This window comes from Zootoca vivipara, chromosome 4 (genome assembly GCF_963506605.1).
Source record: "Zootoca vivipara chromosome 4, rZooViv1.1, whole genome shotgun sequence".
NCBI lineage: Eukaryota > Metazoa > Chordata > Lepidosauria > Squamata > Lacertidae > Zootoca > Zootoca vivipara.
In genome coordinates this window covers 97173996-97195701 of record NC_083279.1, presented here as the reverse complement: position 1 = coordinate 97195701, position 21706 = coordinate 97173996, and the positions used below count along the sequence as shown (strand labels likewise).

Sequence of the window (21706 nt, the reverse complement as noted above, 5' to 3'; positions counted from 1 at the left end):
CCGCACTGCTGCATGCTTGCAAATTTGTGCACTGCCGCGGGCTTTGCGACTGCTGCAACTACCACACGCAACCCGCCGCGTGCATTTGCTGCATACTTGCAGTTGCTGCGCCACTGCACGCAACCGCCACATGCACTTGCATGCTTGCATTTCCGCACTGCTGCGTGCTTGCAATTTTTTTTGCACTGCCGCGTTTTGCGATTGCCGCCGCGTGCATTTGCAATTGCTAAAACTGCCGCGTGCATTTGCAACAAATGCATGCGGCAGTACAGCAAATGCAAAGCATGCGCCCCTTCTTCCCTCGCCGACGGCGGGGCCTTTCGAGACGAGGAAGCCCCAACGGGGAAAGGCTGAGCTGGGTCCGTGGCGGGCGTTTGGCAACCCCGGCAGGCAGCTCCGCGCTTCTCCCTCTCCCAGAAGCAGCGCTGGCGACGGGAGCTGTGGCTTTCTGCGGGGCTTCTCTGTCCCGACGCGAAGGGAGAGCAAGACCCCAGCGCGCGGGGCAAAGGATGGGGAGGACTATGGAACGGCGGAACTCCTTCCCGCAGGAGGCAATGCTGACCACCAACCTAGCTAGAGATCTTTAAAAGATAAGTGCACCAATACGTGGAATAGAGAGCTACATCGATGTCCACAGGCCAGGATAGCTCTGCCCTCCAAAGCTGGAGGCAACAATGCTTCTTTCTAAATGCCCAGTTGCTGCAAACCACAGAAGGGGAGAGTTGCTCTTGGGCTCTGGCTCTGCTTGCTGGTTTCCCACCAAAGACATCCCTTTGGTCCCTGTGAGAACAGGATGCTCAGCTGGACCAGATGGGCCACTGACTGGCCTGATCCAGCAGGCTCTTCTTAAGTTTCTTTTTGAGAGCCTCCTAAAACGTTCAAGAGGATGGAGCAACAACTCCCTCTTGAGGAAAGGTTTCGGGGTTTGGGGGACGGTTTATAATTCAGCAAATGCATATATAAAATAAATGTCTTCCCACCACCTGCTCTTATCGAAGTTCCAGGGGAAGAGACTAAAAAGCTAAATGTCATTTCACAAGTGGAGTTAGGGACACGATTGCAGCAATAATGGCCAAAATGTGGGTGGGTGGGTTTCCTCCAGACCTTCCTTTTTGTACTTTTAAGAAGGGATTGGCAATTCTACATTGCTAGATAATCCCAACAGCATGTATTATGCAGCATTTTAATGTTATTTGTATCCCTGATAAAAAATATATGGAACTGGAGTGGATAGGATTTATGTTATTGGATGAGCATTTTAAGCTTGTTGCATTATATATCGCTTTGAATTTCCTGGTTTTAATAGTTTCTATCTGTTGTATTTTCTCTTGTGAAGTTGTGCCGGGGCACTCCCACCCACCCCATACGAAGCGACTAACAAATGTAATTATGAATCATCTTAATATAGCTCCGGCTCAAAGAATCAGAAGGCAGGATGCTTCTGCTTGAAGATTCTGGAGAGCTGCTTTTCAGTCTGAAAATCTTCTGATAAAGGGCAGTAAAGTAAAGGTAAAGGGGCCCCTGACCATTAGGTCCAGTCGTGACCGACTCTGGGGTTGCGCGCTCATCTCGCATTATTGGCCGAGGGAGCCGGCGTATAGCTTCCAGGTGATGTGGCCAGCATGACAAAGCCACTTCTGGCAAACCAGAGCAGCACATGGAAACACCGTTTACCTTCCCGCTGTAGAGGTTCCTATTTATCTACTTGCATTTTGATGTGCTTTCGAACTGCTAGGTTGGCAGGAGCTGGGACCAAGCAACGGGAGCTCACCCCATCACAGGGATTCGAACCGCCGACCTTCTGATCAGCAAGCCCTAGGCTCAGTGGTTTAACCACAGCGCCACCTAATAATAATAAATCTAATAAATAATAAAATCAAATCTAGCTAAATGGACAAATGTTCTGACCTGTCCCGTCTTCCAGTTCAAACACATGTACTTGATCATGTTGAAGTAACTGGACGTGAGAAGAGGCTGGTAACGTTCATGAGAGTAAAATACTCCGTGGATGAGCTAATCGTAGGCACACTGCAAGCCATGCAAATTGCTATGATAGAATCATAGAATCATAGTTGGAAGGACCACAAGGGCCAGCCAGTCCAACCCCCTGCCAAGCAGGAAACACCATCAAAGCACTCCTGACATATGGCCGTCAAGCCTCCGCTTAAAGACTTCCAAAGAAGGAGACTCCACCACACTCCTTGGTAGCAAATTCCACTGCCAAACAGCTTTTACTGTCAAGGCGTTCTTCCTAATTTTAAGGTGGAATCTTCTTTCTTGTAGCTTGAATCCATTGCTCCGTGTCTGCTTCTCTGGAGCAGCAAAAAACAACCTTTTACCCTCTTCTATATGACACCCATTTATATATTTGAACATGGCTATCATATCACCCCTTAACCTTCTCTTCTCCAGGCTAAACATACCCAGCTCCCTAAGCCGTTCCTCATAAGGCATCATTTCCAGGCCTTTGACCATTTTCGTTGCCCTCTTCTGGACACGTTCCAGCTTGTCAGTATCCTTCTTGAACTGTGGTGCCCAGAACTGGACACAGTATTCCAGGTGAGGTCTGACCAGAGCGGAATACAGTGGTACTATTACTTCCCTTGATCTAGATGCTATACACCTATTGATGCAGCCCAGAATTGCATTGGCTTTTTTAGCTGCTGCATCACACTGTTGACTCATGCCAAGTTTGTGGTCTACCAAGACTCCTAGATCCTTTTCACATGTACTGCTCTCAAGCCAGGTGTCACCCATCCTGTATTTGTGGCTTTCATTATTTTTTGCCGAAGTGCAGTACTTTACATTTCTCCCTGTTAAAATTCATCTTGTTTGCTTTGGCCTAGTTGTCTAATCTGTTAAGGTCATTTTGAAGTGTGATCCTGTCCTCTGGGGTATTAGCCACCCCTCCCAATTTGGTGTCATCTGCAAACTTGCTCAGGATGCCCTCAAGCCCATCATCCAAGACATTGATAAAGATGTTGAATAAGACTGGGCCCAAGACAGAACCCTGTGGCACCCCACTAGTCACTTCTCTCCAGGATGAAGAGGAGCCATTGATGAGCACCCTTTGGGTTCGGTAGTGGCCCAGTACTCAGACTCCATCTGTGTTTAATGTATGTCAGCTTAGTAGTCATAGAATCATAGAGTTGGAAGAGACCACAAGGGCCATCCAGTCCAACCCCCTGCCAAGCAGGAAACACCATCAAAGCATTCTTGACATATGGCTGTCAAGCCTCTGCTTAAAGACCTCCAAAGGAGACTCCACCACACTTCTTGGCAGCAAATTCCACTGTCGAACAGCTCTTACTGTCAGGAAGTCTGTCTGTTAGTCTCAGTCGTCAGTCTGTTGGTATTATTTATCCGGTGTTGTACAGTGAATTGCTAGGATTTATATGGAGGAACAACATTCATATGGGGACAACAGAGGACGAGATGGTTGGACAGTGTTCTCGAAGCTACCAACATGAGTCTGACCAAACTGCAGGAGGCAGTGGAAGACAGGAGTGCCTGGCGTGCTCTGGTCCATGGGGTCACAAAGAGTCGGACACGACTAAACAACTAAACAACAACAACAACATATGGAGGAACATATATACTTTGTACTTGTATGTATCTGTATATGTCTGTATCTATATCCAGAACTGTTTTACTGAGCCTTATCTTCCACAACAGTAAACCATTCGGACCTTAAGCTGCTTCCGTGTGGTGACTGGTACCGGGAGCAACTTCCACTGCCTTGGCATCTTGTATCAGATTCCCAACCGATCACTCTCTCCAGCAACAAAGAAGTTACAGGAACTGATGCTGCGATTTTGTTTTTTGTTAAGTTACGGCAGGTGGGGAAGTTATGGCCCTCCAAGCAAGATGTTGCTGAACTACCAACTCCCGTCGTCACTAGCAAACGTAATGGCAGATTGAAGAATTTAATTCTCATATCTTTAGCTGTTTCATTTGAATTTGAACTATTTTGTTTCTTTTATTTTGTTGTTATCTACTCTTGTCTTTTGGATAGGGCAGGGTATAAACATAGTTTAGTGAAAACAGAGTGTTTCGGTCCCGCCAGACTGCAGTAGACCCCACAAGCTGCTCTTCCTGTGTAGCTTCTGAAAAGTAATTTTTGTGCTCCGTGTTGAGGTCAGATGAGAGAGCTGAACCCTATTTTCATCTTGTCAAAGATGAAAGGAGGCCTGGTGAGAGCCTCAAATGATAAAAAACAACCCTCCGCAATTGGTTGTTGGGAATCAAAGATCAATGGCAAGCGAAGAACGGTAAGAGAAGAGGATTAAAAAGAAAATCAATGAGGGCTGCTCCTGAGAGAATCAACTTAATTGGGCAAATAGTTTGAGATCAAATCAGTTTTATTTTAAGATGGAAACTTACAACTAGCAGACTGCTTACTGGTGGGCGGTGAGAATTGCCACAGACGAGTAATTCTGCAAGGAGGGCATGAGATGGAAACAAAAGGTTGCTGCAGTTTGCAGCTCAAGACAAGCAGGCAAGCCTGAGCAGGGGTTATTCCAACGCACCCCTTTCTATTGACACCTGCTGGCCTCCCTTTTCCTCGCTCACATCAGCTCCTTCCCCCTCACTTAGGAACAACCACCAGCCCCACAGTGGATATCAAAAACACTTTTGAAAATACAAAAAGGGCACTATTGACCCAACAAACTTTCCGTGCTGTTCGGCGCAGGGAAACGGCGTTAAACTTTCAGAGGTGCTGTGTTCACATCTCTTGGCAGGAAGGTTACCTACAGCTTGATCTAGGGTGCTGTCTCAACGTGGTCCCTACATCTCACACCAGCGTGCTCCATTCACGCTACCGTACAAAGTCCTGGAAACAGGGGACACGGATGTATGACTTGTTTCAAATAGGTGTTTAAGTAATCCCTGAAGTGCATCCAGCATTCATAGCGCAGTGTTCATGGCTTTCATAAAGTCAGAGGTTTGAAAGCTGGTATCTCCTCACTATTCCATCTCTGCAACATGTGTACACCTCTTTTTCCCATGTGGCCACCTAAAAAGACGGTAACAAAAGAGGTTTCACAAGTGGTATTTTAACAATCATGTAAGAAGCTGGATTAGCTTATTCCTTAACACTGACACCTTCCCATTCTATGATCTGTATATGTAATTTTCATGTAGTTTATAGAGCTTTTTGTTGATGCAAGGGCCTGGGAAGTTTGATCTTACCTGCTCTGATCTGTATTGAGTTATGGAGGTTTAAATTCTGGTGTTAATTGTTATCTCTTTGGCTTTTTACGTTCACCTAAAACAATCTCCTTTTTTTATTATTCCAGTCCCAGCGTGCTAGATTGTGCCCTGTATGCTATAATAATAATAATAATAATAATAATAATAATAATAATAATAATTTATAATAATAATTTATTATTTATACCCCGCCCATCTGGCCGGGTTCCCCCAGCCACTCTGGGCGGCTTCCAACAAAACATTAAAACACAGAAATCCATCAAACATTAAAAGCTTCTCTAAAAAGGGCTGCCTTGAGATGCCTTCTAAAGGTCTGGTAGTTGTTGTTCTCTTTGACCTCTGCTGTCAACATTCAGTCAATGCTTTAGAAAGAGTAAGGCAGGGACAGCTGCATTGTTTTCCAGTTATTAGGCTGTCCGTCAGCATGCTTTTTATTATGTTTTTATCACTGAGATTCTGTAAAACGTTTTTAATGTTGTGCACTGCCCTGGAATCTTTTGATAAAGGGCGGCATATTGAATGAATGAAAAGAAGGAGAAGAACCCCATCTTACCCTAAGGGAGGGAACTGCGGAGGGTGGAGAGAGAAAATTCCCCTGGTGTTAAGGAAAAAAATGGACTGCTACAAGGTGTTAAGAAACAGTTGTGAAATGATAGTGGGAAATGGGGAGTGCAGTGCCGTATTTTGACACTGTTCAGAAAGAACAGGTGTGAGTTCCTACTGGTGGCAAAGATCTCTGTGTGTGTACTTGGAATAGAAGAGACACTATCAAAGAACACTTAACAACACTTATGTCAAATTACAGTAATTCCTCTGAACTGGCCACACATATTCCCATAATAAATAATATAAATAATATAAATAATAATAATAATAATAATAATAATATGCCCATCTGGCTGGGTTTCCCCAGCCACTCTGAGCGGCTCCCAACCGAATATTAAAAACACAATACAGCAGTAAACATTAAAAACATCCCTAAACAGGACTGCCTTCAGGTGTCTTTTAAAAGTAAGATTCAGGTAGGTAGCCGTGTTGGTCTGACGCACAAGAAATATAAAATAATAATAATAATAAATTGTCCAGTAGCACCTTAGAGACCAACTAAGTTTGTTCTTGGTATGAGCTTTTGTGTGCATGCACATGAAAGCTCATACCAAGTACAAACTTAGTTGTTCTCTAAGGTGCTACTGGACAATTTTTTTATTTTTTATTATACATTTTTAAAAGTAAGATAGTTGCTTATTGCCTTGACATCTGACGGGAGGGTGTTCCACAGGGCGGGCGCCACTACCGAGAAGGCCCTCTGCCTGGTTCCCTGTAACTTCTCGCAGCGAGGGAACCACCAGAAGGCCCTCGGAGCTGGACCTCAGTGGGCTGAACGATGTGGGTGGAGATTCTTCTTCAGGTATAGTGGGCTGAGGCCATTTAGGGCTTTAAAGGTCAGCACCAACACTTTGAATTGTGCTTGGAAACGTACTGGGAGCCAATGCAGATCTCTCAGGACCGGTGTTACATGTATGTAACAATGGACAGTAGCTTTCTGTTACAATCACATTATTTGATTAGGTGCGTCCTCTTCTGGGGAAAGATTCCATAACTCGTGCCTCCCCTTAACTAAGTTATATACCCTCGATTGCTGCCTTACTACTGTGTAAGAGGCAAACTTACACAACTCTAATTTAGTGGTGTTTCGTGTCAGAAGGTAAAGCGGGAGTCTCTCCTGAACCATGCACTTAGGGGCGTTGGGAACATCATCTTCCCAGCCTCAGAAGATGCTCTACAATATGGGTGTAGGAACATCGGCCTACCTTACAGGATTATTCAAATATTACTGAGAATAGCATATGATAATTTTCTGACTGTAAGAGCTGTTCAACAGTGGAACAGACTCCCATGAGAGGTGGTGGGCACTCCTTCACTGGAAGTTTTTAAGCAGGGGCTGGATGGTGACAGAATCATAGAATCGTGGAGTGAGAAGGGATACCAAGGGCCATCTAGTTCAACCCCCTGCAATCCAAGAATCTCAGCTGAAGAACCCCTGGCAGATAGGTATTGAAACTCTGCATTAAAACCTCCGAGGAAGGAGAGTCAACAACCTCTTGAAAGTGACTGTCAAACAGCTCTTACTGTCAGGATATTTTTCCATATGTTTCGTTGGAATCTCCTTTCTTTTAACTTGAAGCCGTGGGTTTGAGTCCTACCCGCCAGAGCAGGAGAAAATAAGCTCGCTCCATCTTCCACATGACAGCCCTTGAGATATTTGAAAATGGTTATCATATCTCCTCTCAGTCTCTTTTCTAGGCTAAACATATTCAGCACCTTCAACCATTCCTCATAAGGCTTGGTCATCTGTCATGTATGATCTATCTGAGATTCCTGAATTGCAGGGCTTTGAACTAGATGAATCTCAGGTCCCTCCCAACTCTATAAATTCTGATTCTGAGATTCTATGAATGAGCATGTATGATAAAATAATAGTTAAATATTTTATCATAATTTTATTCCCTGAGTCTTCCTATTTCCCTTCTTCCCTGAAGTTAAGCAGCGATTTCTGTGTTTTCTCTGGGCGAAAACCCGCTTTGCCGAGACAAAGACAAAGATGGGGCTTTCCCCTTGTATGGTATCTGGACGTCACTACAGGTCTTCATATACAAAATCGGCCAGGAACAGGAACAGTTTTTTCCCTTGTGCCATTAAATTGTTAAATTTGTAGATGTGCAGCTGAAGGGGAGGTCAATTATGGGTGGGTTTCTTTGCTTATTTGTATTGTGAGTGGAACAGTGTGTGTATGTTTACATTGGAATGTAGCCGAAACAAATTCCAAGTATGTTGGAAAATGTACTTGGCCAATAATAAATTATTCTTATTCTTATTCTTACCTTGTATACGGGGTCGCAGTCTGGCCCAGTGAGCTCAGTCACATGATCGAGATCTTGCTGCATAATAAAGCAGGTTCCATCACCTGGAAAGAGATGCAGAACATGTGAATGGCAGGAAACTGCAGTTTACGTCGCAAGCCGCACATTCTACATACCAGTGTCATTATGTTGCCCACCCACCGGTGCAAGATATTGAGAAATCAAATGCGAGAAACCTGCTGGATCCTCAAGCGCAGTGCTGTACGACTTTCTGTCTATGGAGAACACAGTCAAACCTCGGTTGTCGAACGTAATCCATTTCAGAAGACAGTTCGACTTCCAAAACGTTCAACAACTGAGAATCAAAGGGCGGTCAGCAAAGTCAATGTAGAAAAAAGAAAAAAAGAAACTCTCTGGAAGCCATTTGGCTTCTGAAAAATGTTCGAAAACCGGAACATTTACTTCTGGGTTTTTAGCGCCGGGAGCCAAAATGTTCCAAACAGAGCTGTTTGACTGTAGTGACTTTTTCTTAACAGCTGAGAACTCATGGTGCAAGAAATTCAGGAGGGTCCGTTAATGGTTCTAACAATTTGACTTCAACCCCCCCGCCAAAAGCACCCTCCTCCATTGTCTCCCAAGACAAGACGGATGCTAACTCAGTAAGCGAAAGAAAAGAGGAGCACTACCTTGGCTGGCAATAAATCCATCTCTAAAAGGGAGCAGAGAAAGAACTGGCGCTCCTGATCTATGGACAACACGAACTGGAGCCCTAGAGAGAGCAGCGGGAACCTTTATCACAAAGAGTCGCTCACATAACAAGTTTGTCAGAATTTTTCTTAAAGAGACAAATAAAATGGGGCATGTTGTATAGGGAGCATAAGAAGCTGCCTTGAATCAGAGCCAGATCACGGGGCCACCTAGCTCTATATTGCTTACACTGACTGGCAGGGACTCTCCAGGGTTTCAAGCAGGGAGTCTCTCCTACTCTTACCTGGAGATGCCACTGAGAATTGAACAAAGGGCTTTCAGTAGATGCTCTGCCACTGAGCTTACAGCCCTTCCTCAGGGACATGGGAAGCAGCAACGATGCTCCTAAGGCCATGTTAACAGCTGCCCTTCAATTCTACTCACCTGGTGTTTCGCACATCCAGCTGGTATATATTTCCGTCTTGCGTCCCGCCAAGGAGGTAGATGTTGGAGAGGAACGTACAGCAATTAAAGGCATCCGAGCCAACAAACAGAAAAACCTGAGGAGGAAACAAGCAAGAGGGAATGAAAAGGAGATTGCAATGCTGCTGCTCTGTGTGAGAGAGGGAGAGGGAGAGAGATCCAGCTAGGAAAAACGGCAGTTGAAATTTCTCTTGAAAAAAGCATGTTCCTCACTAGCCTCTTGACCAGACGAAGACCTGGCTGGGTTGTTGCATTGTGCGTCTGCCGAAAGGCTCAAAACAAATAACAGCAGAAAATGCAACATTAAACATGGTCATGGTGATATCTTACCGGCTGCCTGCTATGCAGCCCCACCCCTTGCAGCTTTTTGTCCTCTCGAGCCAACAGCAGGAGTTTCCCTTCTGTTCCGATTTCACGCTCACCTGTGTTGGAAAGAAACATGGTTAGGGTTAGCAGCTGCTCACCTTGCCGTTTGTTAAAGGCCAGAATCATGGCCAAACTAGGGGTGATGGGAGCAGCCATGTTTGCAGCTCATATGGTTGATTTTTTACATAGGGACCCTCGCCTATTTTACTTCCCTGCCATCCCAGATACAGAACCTCCCTAATCCCTGCTCCACATTGCCAGACGTGAGCCAAACTGGGAGAAATGTTCTTGAAGCAACGCTCTGCTTTTTGTGTATTTGGAACAGGACAGACACGTGAAGGACCAAACCTAGTGAGTTGAACTTGCCCCTTCAGTTCTGCTCCCTAAGCACAGTGTGTTTGTGCCCAGATGCTATGGTGAAAGATTGGCAACACATTTTTTTCAACGGCAGGGAGCAAGAATGAATGAGTGAGTGCATACATCAATGTGCATAAGGTTGTCCTTGCTCTCATTATGCTTTTTCAAACTTCATTTGATTGAATTAGTATAAAGGCTTTATTTTTAAACAAAGTTGGACCACAAACCTCTCCATAAAAAGTTAACAGGTCAGCATCAATGTTACCCTTCCGCCTTATCTTTAATACATTTTAATTATTACACTTGTCATATGAAGCTCCGTTATACTGAGTTGGAAGTCTGGTCTACCAGCTTTCTCCCAGATCTGGAGCCCTCTAGATGTCTAACCGGTCGACTGCGATCGAGAGGTCGATCCCTCTCTATTGGCGGAGTGAAAAGCAATGCAAGGGAATTCCCCGACCCCCTGCTCTGCCGCTGTTTTAGTCCGACGCGTCAAATGGGTTAGAAAACGAAAGTATTTGTCAGCGCTGTGTCGTCGTTTTAGGTGAGCGATTTTCCTCTCCTAAAAAAAGTCAACAACTTTGGATTGCCCCCCCAAGAAAATGTCAATAACTTTGGCATTGCCACCCCCCATCTTAAAAAAGCTCAGCAACTTTGGCATCACCCCTGCTAAAAAAGAAAGGCCAACAACTTTGGCTTCCCAACCCCCCTTCATGGGTAGATCACTTCCAGGATTTTTATACTGGGAGTAGATTGCAGTCTCTTGTGAGTTGGACATGCCTGTTCTAGATGTTATTGAACTGCCAACCTCCTTAAGTCCAGCTCGCATGGCTGGGGCTGGTCGGAACTGTAGTCCAAAGCAGCTGGAGAGTGAGCACCAGGTTGGGAAAGTCTGACTGAGCCCAATATTGTAAACGTGGCCAATGCAGGGCCAAGCACCCATGAACTGAACCTGGCTTCTCCCGTGCTCAAAGGTCAGTAGCACTACATATGGCTATGGCTCCTCCCCTGCTGGGCTGGCCTTGCCTAACCAGCCAATACAAAACACCCTCCTCTCTCCCAGGAATTAATTACAGTCAAAATGAAACCAGGAGTTATTTCCAGGTGTGCAACTTTTCGGCATGACTTTATGAACATAAAAAGTGCCCTCGGTTTGTTTGTTTTTCCTTTAAGAAAGAGAACACTTGCCTAATGTTGTTGACTTACTAGGTGTTTTTTCCGGAGAGCCCAAGTTTAAGGTGTTGTCGGCCTCGCCCAAAGCGACACCATTGACTGGTGAGCCACAATCTGCAACAACCCCCAGGCAGGACGATGTCCCGCAGTCCCAGAGGCGGGCAGTGCCATCCCGAGAGCTTGAGACCACGTTCCTTCCTCGATCCACAATGGCTGTGTCCAGAATTCCTGCAGGACAGCAAAGGAAACGCTTGTAGGAAAACGAAAAGAAGTCTATTCACACTCTCTGACACAACTCCGCCCCGCCCCCCGGTACCATAATCCTGACCAAAGCACGCCACAAGGAAAAAGCAAGGAGTCGGCAGCTAAGACAGCCTCAGAGAACCAAAGAGAAGGTTCCAGATTTGCCAGCTCATCTAGGTGACAACCACACTGTACATTTTAAACATGTGCCTTCCCCCTAAAGAATCCTGGGAACTGCAGTTTGTTAAGGGTGCTGGGAATTGTAGCTCTGTGAGGGGTACGATACAGTTCTCAAGATACTTAGGTGGAAGCCATGTGTTTTCAATGTATGGTGTGGATGTGAGCCTAGTTTAGATAAAGATCCAGTCTAATCGCAGATATCTGGGGCCTCAAATGTCATTTTTTGTGTGCAATTGCAAAATTCCATACTGTGTTAGCACTGGCTCTAATAGATCAATAGCAAATGATTACAAGTGAACATAAGATCGTAAGAGGAGGCCTGCTGGATCAGGCCAATGGTCCATCTAGTCTAGCATCCTATTCCTACGGTGGCCAACAAAATGCCTTTGTGAAACGAGCAAGGAAGAGCATTCACTCTTTTCCAAGAATACCATTAATTCTAATAGATGTAGCTGCTGATACATTTACGTATAAAACAAAAGAAATCCAATCCTACAAATTCTTGTATCTGCTCAATTCTGCTGTGGTAAATCTCTCCAGCAAGAGACAGCTGGCTCTGATAACTGTGTACTTAAGATGAATTTGCATAATTTTGGCAATCTGTAACTTTGAGCTTTTCAGGACAGATCGGGGACAGAGGGTGGCGCTAGGGAAGGAGTTGTCGCCGCGGCACTCCTTGGTGTGTGGAGTCCCACAGGGTGCAATCCTTTCCCCGATGCTTTTCAATATCTTTATGCGCCCCCTTGCCCAGATTGTCCAGTTTTGGTCTGGGTTGTCATCAATATGCTGATGACACCCAGCTTTATCTGTTGATGGACAGTCGCCCTGACTCGGCCCCAGACACACTGACCAGATGCTTAGAAGCTGTGGCTGGATGGCTACGTGGGAGCCGGTTGAAATTAAATCCTTCGAAGACAGAGGTCCTCTGGCTGGGTCGGGATGACATGGAGTTGGGGGGCCAACACCCATCTCTTGTGGGGGCTCAATTAGTGCCAGCACCTACTGTCAAGAGCTTGGGTGTAACCTTCAACGCCTCCCTGTCCATGGAGGTGCAGGCTGCAGCCACAGCAAAAGTGGCATTTTTCCCATCTCCGCCGTATCAAGCAGTTGGTCCCTTACCTTTCTCGCTCTGATCTGGCCACAGTGATCCATGCGACCGTCACCTTCAGGCTCGATTATTGTAACTCTCTCTACACGGGGCTGACCTTGAAGCTGACCCAGAAACTCCAGCGGGTGCAGAATGCCGCGGCGAGGCTCCTTACTGGGTTCTTGCCGCAGGACCACATTCATCCAGTGCTTTACCAACTGCACTGGCTCCCGGGGGAGTACAGGGTCAGGTTTAAGGTGCTGTTTTTGACTTTTAAAGCCCTATGCGGTCTAGGACCCTTGTACCTACGGGACCGCCTCTTCTGGTATGCCCCGCGGAGGACCTTAACAACACTTTGGAGGTCCTAAGCCGCAAGGTGGTTAGATTGGTCTCAACTGGGTCCAGGGCCTTTTCAGTACCGGCCCCGACTTAGTGGAATGCTCTGTCACAAGAGACCAGGGCCCTGTGGGATTTGACATCTTTCCGCAGGCCCTGCCAGGTGGAGCTGTTCCGCCTGGCCTTTGGTTTGGACTCAGTCTGACCCTTATGTTTCCCTCCCCTTATGGTTTTGATTTATGGGCTACTACAAAAATAAGGCTGCATTTTAAATTGTATTTTAATCCTTATTTTACCCGTATTTAAATTAACTGTTTTTTCTTTATGTTTTATTGTAATTTTATTGGTGTTAGCCGCCCTGAGCCCGGTTCTGGCCGGGGAGGACGGGGTATAAATAAAATTTTATCATCATCAGAAGTTTTTGGCTGACAGGTAGCTTGTATTCACCAGGGTCCTGCCAATGCCTTTATCCCTGACCTCACATTGTGCATATGCACGAGGGGCAGGGACCATCCCATGCTCACTTCCTCCCCTCATCGTCTGGAACTGGAGAGTAGAGTGCGAGCCATCTTTATAGTTGCATTGAGCTTTGGAATTCTGCAGCTACCAGGTACAACTGCCCTCGTCCTCCAGGTTTGTTTAGGTGGTGAGCTGCAGAGGTGCTCATTACACCTTATCAGCCCAGCAACAAAAGAGAAACACCAGCCTCTTTCTCCAGCTTGGAGCTTAACTCAACTTCAGCTGCTATTACAACTGCATTTATTTCAGTTGCCAGTTTTCTGTACCTGCTTTGTGACCCTGAAATGTTACCACACATTTGGCATCTTCCGCAGACCAGATCTTTAGCCGGGCATCCATCCCCCCACTCAGGACCACAATGCCTGACGGGAAAAATCTGCAGCAATTCACATCGTAGATGTGGCCTTCCAGGCATCTCTGGAAAGACAAAAGAACTGAGTGCTAGTTAAAAACCTCATCTCATCCTCTGCCTTGTTACTTAGCAACAGCCGTCTTATTTGCCAAACACACTGGCTGGCTGCACTGCCTCCATGACATCACTGCATCCTAGATTGTCATCATCTGTTTTGTTTCTATGCAGAGATTATCTCACTGAGGTTCTGGAAGTATCCTAAAGCCATAATCAAGGGTAATTAAATCTAGGGCAGCTGCCCAAACAAGGTACATATATGCCTGAGATTTCCAGGACACAGCAGACCTATTTCTCACTAAGATGCTAAACTTGCATCCACTTGAGACTGCAGGTGGGAGCTTGATTTAAACAAAACCTACATAAACTAGCCATGTCAGAAAGAAGTGGCATAGTCTAGCCTTTCCCCCAATATACTTCTTTGTGAGATTCTACCTGCTACCTGAAACTGTAGCCCAGACAAAGGGTTAGCATCACAGTGAGAGTTGTGCCATTGTTAGTAAACTCATTATATGGAAAATAGTCAGGCGGAGGGGGGTGGATCAGAAGTAAGATAATAGTTGACACCCTGAACTCATTTCTAACCAGTCAGAGTGCTGTGACACGGAAGTCGGATGATCCTCAACATGGTGAAGGAGACCAGGCCCCAATTCCTTTATGAAAAGAAGTAGTTGGGGGTGGGGAATGGATTTCTCTACCCATTGAGAAGACAGGACATGCAGCGATAATACACTTCAGGAAAGGAAGGTTAGGTTAAATATAAGAAACAACTTCCTTGCCACAATCCACAGGCGCACACTCGCACAGGCACTTAAGATTTATCATGTTGTTTCTCTCTCTCTCTCTCTCTCTGCCAGTGATATCAAACTACCTGTAAAACTCTGGAGTTTGAACAGCAGTGTGAGGAGGGCAGGGATTAGTTCAACATTCAAGGATTTAGACTGCAGGTTTCTTAAAGGCAAATTTCAACCTCAATACAGGTCTTACTCTTATTTCTCCATTAGCAGCCTGCCAAATTTTCATAGCTCCATCAGCACTGGTTGATACTCCAAGTCCTCCGCCACTAGAAATGTCAAGGCAAGTAATCTAAGATGGAGAGGAAGAGAAAATAAATAAATGACCGCAATCTAGAAAAGTGCAATATTGATGGGCACTGGCATGTTATACAGTTCAGTCCATGTATTACTGAACAAACCACAGGCTAATGAGCTTATTGAGAAATCTCTGTTCCATATAATTAAGCAGCCAATTTGTAAAACACAGGCTATTCAAGGAGACATAAAAAAGATAAAATCAAATAGTTATACGATCAAAAAATGGTTGCCAGGTTTTTGAGTACCTCTAATATAGATGATATACAACTGTGTATAAAATAATAGGCAAAAACAAATTTGAACTTACATGGGCTTATAGGAATAATAATAATAATAATAATAATAATAATAATAATAATAATAATATATTATTTATACCCCGCCCATCTGGCTGGATTTCCCCAACCACTCTGCGCAGCTCCCAACAGAATAGTAAAAACACAATACAACATCAAACATTAAAAACTTCCCTAAATAGTGCTGCCTTCAGATGTCTTCTAAAAGTCAGATAGTTGTTTATTTCCTTGACATCTGATGGGAGGGCATTCCACAGGGCGGGTGCCACCACCAAGAAGGTCCTCTGCCTGGTTTCCTGTAACCTCACTTCTCGCAGTGAGGGAACCACCAGAAGGCCCTCGGAGCTGGACCTCAGTGTCCGGGCTGAACGATGGGGGTGGGGACGCTCCTTCAGGAGCAAATGATGCAACAAAATCTCAGTCCCCCTGCCCCCCTGGCACTTGACATGTCCTCCCCAGCCTTGACCACCTCCTTCCCTAGATGACTTTGAATTTCTGCTGTCACGCATCTGACAGAAGAACATACCTACCTGTGTAACATATAGACAGGTTTGTACTTGGGAGTTTAGTATTTGGTGTGGTGGGATGGATAATTGGTGTGAGAGATTGCGAAGCAGTTTGAAGAAGAGGAAATGGAACTGTGGGAAAGCCTGAGGACTTTGTGAGAGTTGCAGGTCTTCAAAGCAGGTGAACTTGTAACTTGGCTGTGGACTTTAACACAGCAAGGACTTTGAAGCAAAGAATCCTCTCTGGGCTGAGAGAGAGAAGACTTCTTGTACCATCTGGAACATGTGTGTGTGTGTGGAGTGTGGTGTACAGCTGTTTTCTGTGGCAAGCTTCCACAGCACATACACCCAGCACTGACAAGTTATCCAAGAACACTGCAACTCATTAAATTAACTGAAGCTGCATCATCATTTAAAGTCTTCTTATGAAAAACCACTTTGTAAAAATACTTACGCTTTTTTGATGGATTCTACAGAAGGTTGTGTAGGGTGCCAGAAATTTGGTGGAGGCATTTTCACGAGGACAGGAAACAAGGAGACTTTTCTGGAGTAGGTAGAACAGAAAGGAGGATATAACATATATTGGAAGCAGATTATGTACACATTGACCCAACATCACAAAACCCAATAACTTGGTACTAATATGGTGAAAACTCCAGACAATAAAGCAGGTAGCCACAATTGTTTTTGATATTTCAATTAAATATTATAGATATGAACTAAACCATTGCAGTATTGAGTAATTTTGAGTGTTGCCTTATACTGTGAGCCCCAAGAGTTTTTTTTTTAATGTTTAAGAAAATGAGCTCTAAACTGCTCTAAGGCCACCAGAGAGCATTTATTCCTCCAGTAGAAGCCCAAACCCAGAAAATATAATAATCTGAATTGGGGCTCTGACAGTCAGAAGGCACAATATAAATCCAACAAATAAAAATGTGCAGTTATGACAGAGGGCACTTCCACACAGCAGTTTCTTCTGAATTCAGTGCTGCTCATGTCATGGATGGATGTTTTGTGTAATGTGCACAGGACACCAGCCTCGTCAAAATGACATCCCATACCCCCCCCAACACCTCAATTTAATCCAGATCAAATTCAGATTATAAATCTGACATAGAAATCCATAGTTAGCTTAGTTCTTGCTATGAGCCACTAGTCTACCCTTCAACCTCAGAGACGGAACTGACAGTACCTTAGTTATTTCACTGACAACAAATCCTTCAGAGGCTACGACTTCAGGAATTCCATCTGAGCTCACCCCCTGACAAGTCAGCTTACCATACAAAGTAGGTTTTCCTACAGCATGCAAAAAACACAAACAAGACTTAAAAGGGGTTAAATACTTTAGACAGTACTTTATAAAGCTATCCTCATCTATTTGGGTTTTATTTTCATTGGAGATCTTCAACATGAGTTCTTCCTCTAGCTAAAGCCCAATGTGATCCATTTTAGTTAAAGCTTCACAAACAGTTCTCTGTCAGGTTTATTGTGCTACTCCCACTTGTAGCAGACTAACATAAACAAATAGTAATCAAATGAATCAAATAAGAGAAAATCAGAGAACAAAGCTTGTTAAACTCTAACATGCTTGTTCACCAAGAACTGACGACTAATCAGGGCCGTCTTAAGCATATCTGGCACCGTGGCGCGAAGATCCCTCTGGTGCCCCCCCTCGCCCTGTTTCCCAGCGCCCACCGTGCGGCACCTCCCTGGCGGCCCGGCACCCTGGTGCCCTGCGCCACCCAGCCTTGCCGTAGGACTGGCCCTGCGACTAATAATTCTGAAGTTTTTTGTCAGCTGGACTTTCATCTAAAAATTTATTCTGGCTGGCTTGTTTAAAAAAATAGATAAATTTGTTATTTCAGCTTCACAAGTAGCATTAGCTAGTGGAAAAACCCAAGCATATTTAACTCAGGATTTGAATATTGGAGCTTGAGCTAAAGTGTGGAGAGAGAGAAGAGAACTGGTTGGACACAAAGAGAAGGGAACTGTACATTATCACCACAAAAGGGGCAGAGGACTCTTCTTGTTCACCTGGGCTGCTGCAGCTTAGCCAAGCCTGCTCCTCATTCTTCCTGCAAAGATGAGAAACTTGTAAGTATAAAGCTGGGACAGCCAACGTGGTGCCCTTCCAAATGCTGCTAGGCTACTTCTCCCATCATGCCGTACCACTGACCTTGCTAGCTAGGGCTAATGGAAGTTGTGATCCCACAATATCAGAAGGTACCATGTTGGCTATCGCTAGCATGAAGGATCAGATGCTCATTTGGCATCAGTTTGGAGGGGATCAGAGGAAGTTGGATTTTGGGGTGTTAACTTGTAACCCGTTTCCTGTGTCAATAACTCAGTTTGTGGGGCAGCACAAGACGCAGGATTCGCAGCCCAAAACGAGCACAAAACATTGGCATCAATTTGTAGGGGATGCAAAATTTTGGGGTTATATATTAATGAAACTGAAGTAGATGGAGGTTTGAAAAGGAGCAGCTACTGAGTTCATTCAAGGCTAAAGGGGCGGGAGGGGACATTCATCAGCACCATCATTATTACCCTGTTTCTCCTATTTTAAGATGTAGTCATAAAATAAGCCATGGCAGGATTTTTAAGCATTCAAGGAATACAATATATACCCCGAAAATAAGACATAGTGATAGGTGCAGCAGCAATGCTGGCTGCGGCAGGAGGAGGATGAGGGGGGAAAATAAGACATCCCCTGAAAATAAGCCATATTGTGTTTTTTTGAGGAAAAATAAATATAAGACGGTGTCTTATTTTCGGAGAAACACGGTATTAGTGCAGGCTTAAGTATTTGGGGGAGCTGGACAAAAAAAAAAACCTCCAAAATTTGGTGTGGGGAAGGAGATATGCATGTGAGGGGGCACTGAAAAGGGGGGACAAGGAGAGGGGAGAAGAGACACGTTTGAGGGGGTCAAGGGGGAAGAAGAGAGAGACAGTTTGAGGGAGCATTGAAAATGGAGGGGCAAGGGAGGAGAAAAGCAAAGTTTGAAGGGGCACTGAAAATGAGGGGCAAGGAGGGGAGAGAAGAGACAAGTTTGTGGGGGTCACTGAAAATTGGGGCGAGAAAGGGAGAAGTGGTAAGTTTGAGGAGGGACTGAAATGAGGGGGAAGAGGACGAGAAATGGGGGCGAGGGGTCAAGGGGGGAGCAGAGATTGAGGGGGGCAACTGAAAACGGGGGTGCCAGAGGATGCCGACACTTCAGGTGCCCCCTCGTGGCCGTGAGGAGGGGGCAGGCGCGGGGAGGCCCTCTCGCCCACCTCAGCACCTGGTCCCAGTCGCTCTGGATCCGCACCACCGCCGCCATCTTGCCCTGGGCCCCTCCCCGGAAAGCGCATCCCGCTGCCCTCCCCCCGGAAGGCCCGGGCGCCGCCCACCAGGGAAGCAGCTTGGCCCGCTTGGGGGGGTCCTCGGCGGGGCCCGGGAGAGGCGCGGAGGCCTCAGGGGAGCCCAAGGCCGAGGGGAGCCTGGCGGGCCTGGGAAGGAAGGCCGCCGGGCGTTGGCGGGCGGGCTTCTCTTTTTTTGCCTGCGTAGCTCGGTGGGCGGGGCGCCTGGCGCGCGCGGGAAGCTAAGCAGGCTCAGCCCCGGACAGCTTTCGGATGGGAGACCGGAGCAGCAGCAGCAGGCCGGGCGGTGACGTCATTTCCGCGTAGCTCGCGCGCGCTTGGCCTTTCCCGCAGAGCACCTCGCCAAAGACTCCTCCCGAGTAAGGTTATAGCCGTCCGGGAGTATAAGAGGAGAGGGTCCCCACCTCCTCCTGCAGATCGGGAATTGGCTAAGTTGCAGGAAGGCTATTTATAAAATAAGAGAGTTCTCCGGATGATGTAGAAAGCGGAGTCAGCCTAAGGATCAGCAAGTGAAGTTTCTTCACATCAACGTGCCGGAAAAGCTTCGGTTATTACTTTTGCCTATACATAGACTTTAGTAATCCAGGAGAATTGTCAGGAAAGTGGGGGAGAAACTCTATGGCCTTTGAATGCAAAGTGTGGCAAATTCAGTATATTGCACGTGCAAAATACACTGTGCTCCCATCTTCTTTCTCATTCCCTCCATTCATAAGGCATAGTAACCATATCCGATGCCCTTTTAAATGTGTTGTGGCAGGACGGATGATTGGTTTGTTTGTTATTTTTATTATGTATTTTGTGTTTTTTATATTGTAATTTTATGTTGTGAACTCTGCCCTGAGATCTATGGGTATAGGGGCAGGCTTCCTCAACTTCTGCCCTCCAGATGTTTTGAGACTACAATTCTCATAATCTCTAACCACTGGTCCTGCTAGCTAGGGATCATGGGAGTTGTAGGCCAAAATAATAATAATATATTTATACCCCGCCCATCTGGCTGGGTTTCCCCATCCACTCTGGGCGGCTTCTAACAGAAAAATGAAATAAAATAATCTATTGAACATTAAAAGCCTCCCTAAACAGGGCTGCCTTCAGATGTCTTCTAAAAATCTGGTAGCTGTTTTTCTCGTTGACATTTGATGGGAGGGCATTCCACAGGCCGGGCGCCACTACCGAGAAGGCCCTCAGTCTGGTTCCCTGCATCTGGAGGGCCAAGGTTGAGGAAGCCTGGGATAGGGCATAATAATAAATACCACCTAAGAGCTTTGGTTGATCTGTTTGACATCCTATACCCTTTTAAAATGTGGTTCTTCCCGGGGGGGGGAGTTATTGGGTTGCTGTTTTTATTCTGATTATATATGTTATCATTTCTGTGAACTGCCCTGAGACCTCTTGGCATAGGGCAGTATATAAACTCAATATAACAATAATAAGAGCTGACAAAGAGAAAGTAGGGCTGCAATTCAGGTAATGAAACACACGGCACATTGCTAACCATGTTTACTCATTCCAATTGAATTCAATGGGGCATATTCCCAGGTAAATGGGGTTAGGACTGCAGTCTTAATCTACTAATCATATGGCCCTTCCCTGGTTACTTTCAGAAATGTGAATAAAACTCTCTGCGTTATTTTATGTTTAAGAGGATAAGAGACATTGTACTGCTTTTATAAAATGCCCTTATCCAGCTCCAAGTCTTTGGTGGGCACTGTTCAAGCAACTGTAATGACAACCAGGCAATCTCTTTCCCTTCTCTGCTTTTTTTAAATGCGCATTTCCTTCTCTCTCTCACCCTCCCTCCAGATCCACCAGGATGTCAAGTGCCAACCCCTCAGGTCACAACTGGAACCGGAAGCCAAAAGCGGAGGAGGAAGAGGAAGATCCCTTTGACAAAATGATCTCCCGCACCGGCTGCGCCTCTTTCCACTACGCGGTGCAGGAGTGCATGGCTGAACACCAGGACTGGCGGAAGTGCCAGGAGCAGGTGCGGAGCTTCAAGGATTGCATGATGGAACACGAGAAGCAGAGGATGGCAGAGCTGCACAGGAGACAGAAACAGCAACAAACCACAAGCTGACAAGAGCCAGCTTTGCACAATGGGCAGTTCCCTTGCTTGGCTTGGTGGAAGTATTTAAATACTAGCAGCACAGCACAGAGGTTGAGTCCTGGGGAAAGGTGGTTCAAAGAGATGGGAAGTAACTGCGTGCATTACTCTTGCAGTAATCCCCTGGCTAAATTCTTCTGGGTTTTTTTAACAGAAAAAGCAAAACTTACTTTCTTGCCAAAAAATAAAAGGTGAAAATTATGTCTTTTTCATTTTCTTCATCATTTAGGGGTTTTCTAAGTTTTTGTAGAGATAGATAAGCACATCCTTATCACTCTCAATTATTTTCTGTCCCTTCTTAACTGCAGTCCTGAACCAGACTGCTTAGTTGGCATTCATGAATCCTGTCCCTGTCTCACAATGGATTTGATAATTGCTCAGGAGTCTACATTATGGTTCGACCTGATTTTTTTGGGGGGGGGGGAATAGTT

The 21706-nt window shown here is 45.6% G+C and overlaps 2 protein-coding genes across 7 annotated transcripts; one reads left to right on the top strand and one right to left on the bottom strand.

Moving 5' to 3' along the window:
- Window positions 1–3347: 3347 nt before the first annotated feature.
- On the bottom strand, window positions 3348–19299 carry PAAF1 (proteasomal ATPase associated factor 1). 4 transcript variants are annotated; one of them, XM_060274047.1, is made up of 12 exons: window positions 19202–19299; window positions 17846–17886; window positions 17004–17107; window positions 16266–16355; window positions 14903–15001; window positions 13773–13923; window positions 11175–11369; window positions 9576–9667; window positions 9207–9322; window positions 8762–8844; window positions 8097–8179; window positions 3348–5017 (listed from the first exon to the last, which is right to left on the bottom strand). In XM_060274047.1, the coding sequence occupies exons 5-12, from the start codon at window positions 14936–14938 to the stop codon at window positions 4940–4942; spliced, it is 834 nt and encodes a 277-aa protein (XP_060130030.1). In that variant the 5' UTR covers window positions 14939–15001; window positions 16266–16355; window positions 17004–17107; window positions 17846–17886; window positions 19202–19299; the 3' UTR covers window positions 3348–4939. The 4 variants fall into 4 exon arrangements, 3 of the variants coding, with proteins under 3 accessions (XP_060130030.1, XP_034971077.1, XP_034971076.1); XM_035115185.2 differs by having other exon boundaries at window positions 3356–5017; window positions 19085–19213; XM_035115186.2 differs by lacking the exon at window positions 19202–19299 and having other exon boundaries at window positions 17806–17867.
- LOC118084981 (cytochrome c oxidase assembly factor 4 homolog, mitochondrial) lies at window positions 19228–21476 on the top strand. Of its 3 annotated transcripts, none has more exons than XM_035115188.2 (2): window positions 19228–19530; window positions 20975–21476. In XM_035115188.2, exon 2 carries the CDS (start codon window positions 20985–20987, stop codon window positions 21246–21248), a length of 264 nt encoding a protein of 87 aa, XP_034971079.1. In that variant the 5' UTR covers window positions 19228–19530; window positions 20975–20984; the 3' UTR covers window positions 21249–21476. The 3 variants fall into 3 exon arrangements, with proteins under 3 accessions (XP_034971079.1, XP_060130048.1, XP_034971080.1); XM_060274065.1 differs by lacking the exon at window positions 19228–19530 and adding an exon at window positions 19541–19676; XM_035115189.2 differs by lacking the exon at window positions 19228–19530 and adding an exon at window positions 19541–19718.
- The last annotated feature ends 230 nt before the right edge of the window (window positions 21477–21706 follow it).

Coding starts and splice junctions, on each gene's coding strand:
- LOC118084981 (XM_035115188.2), top strand. CDS start 20,985: ATGTCAAGTGCCAACCCCTCAGGTCACAACTGGAACCGGAAGCCAAAA.
- PAAF1 (XM_035115185.2), bottom strand. CDS start 19,131: ATGGCGGCGGTGGTGCGGATCCAGAGCGACTGGGACCAGGTGCTGAG. Junction 16,356..17,003: donor TTGTCAGTGAAATAACTAAG/GTACTGTCAGTT, acceptor TACCTACTCCAG/AAAAGTCTCCTTGTTTCCTG. Junction 13,924..14,902: donor CTGCTAATGGAGAAATAAGA/GTAAGACCTGTA, acceptor TTGTCTTTCCAG/AGATGCCTGGAAGGCCACAT.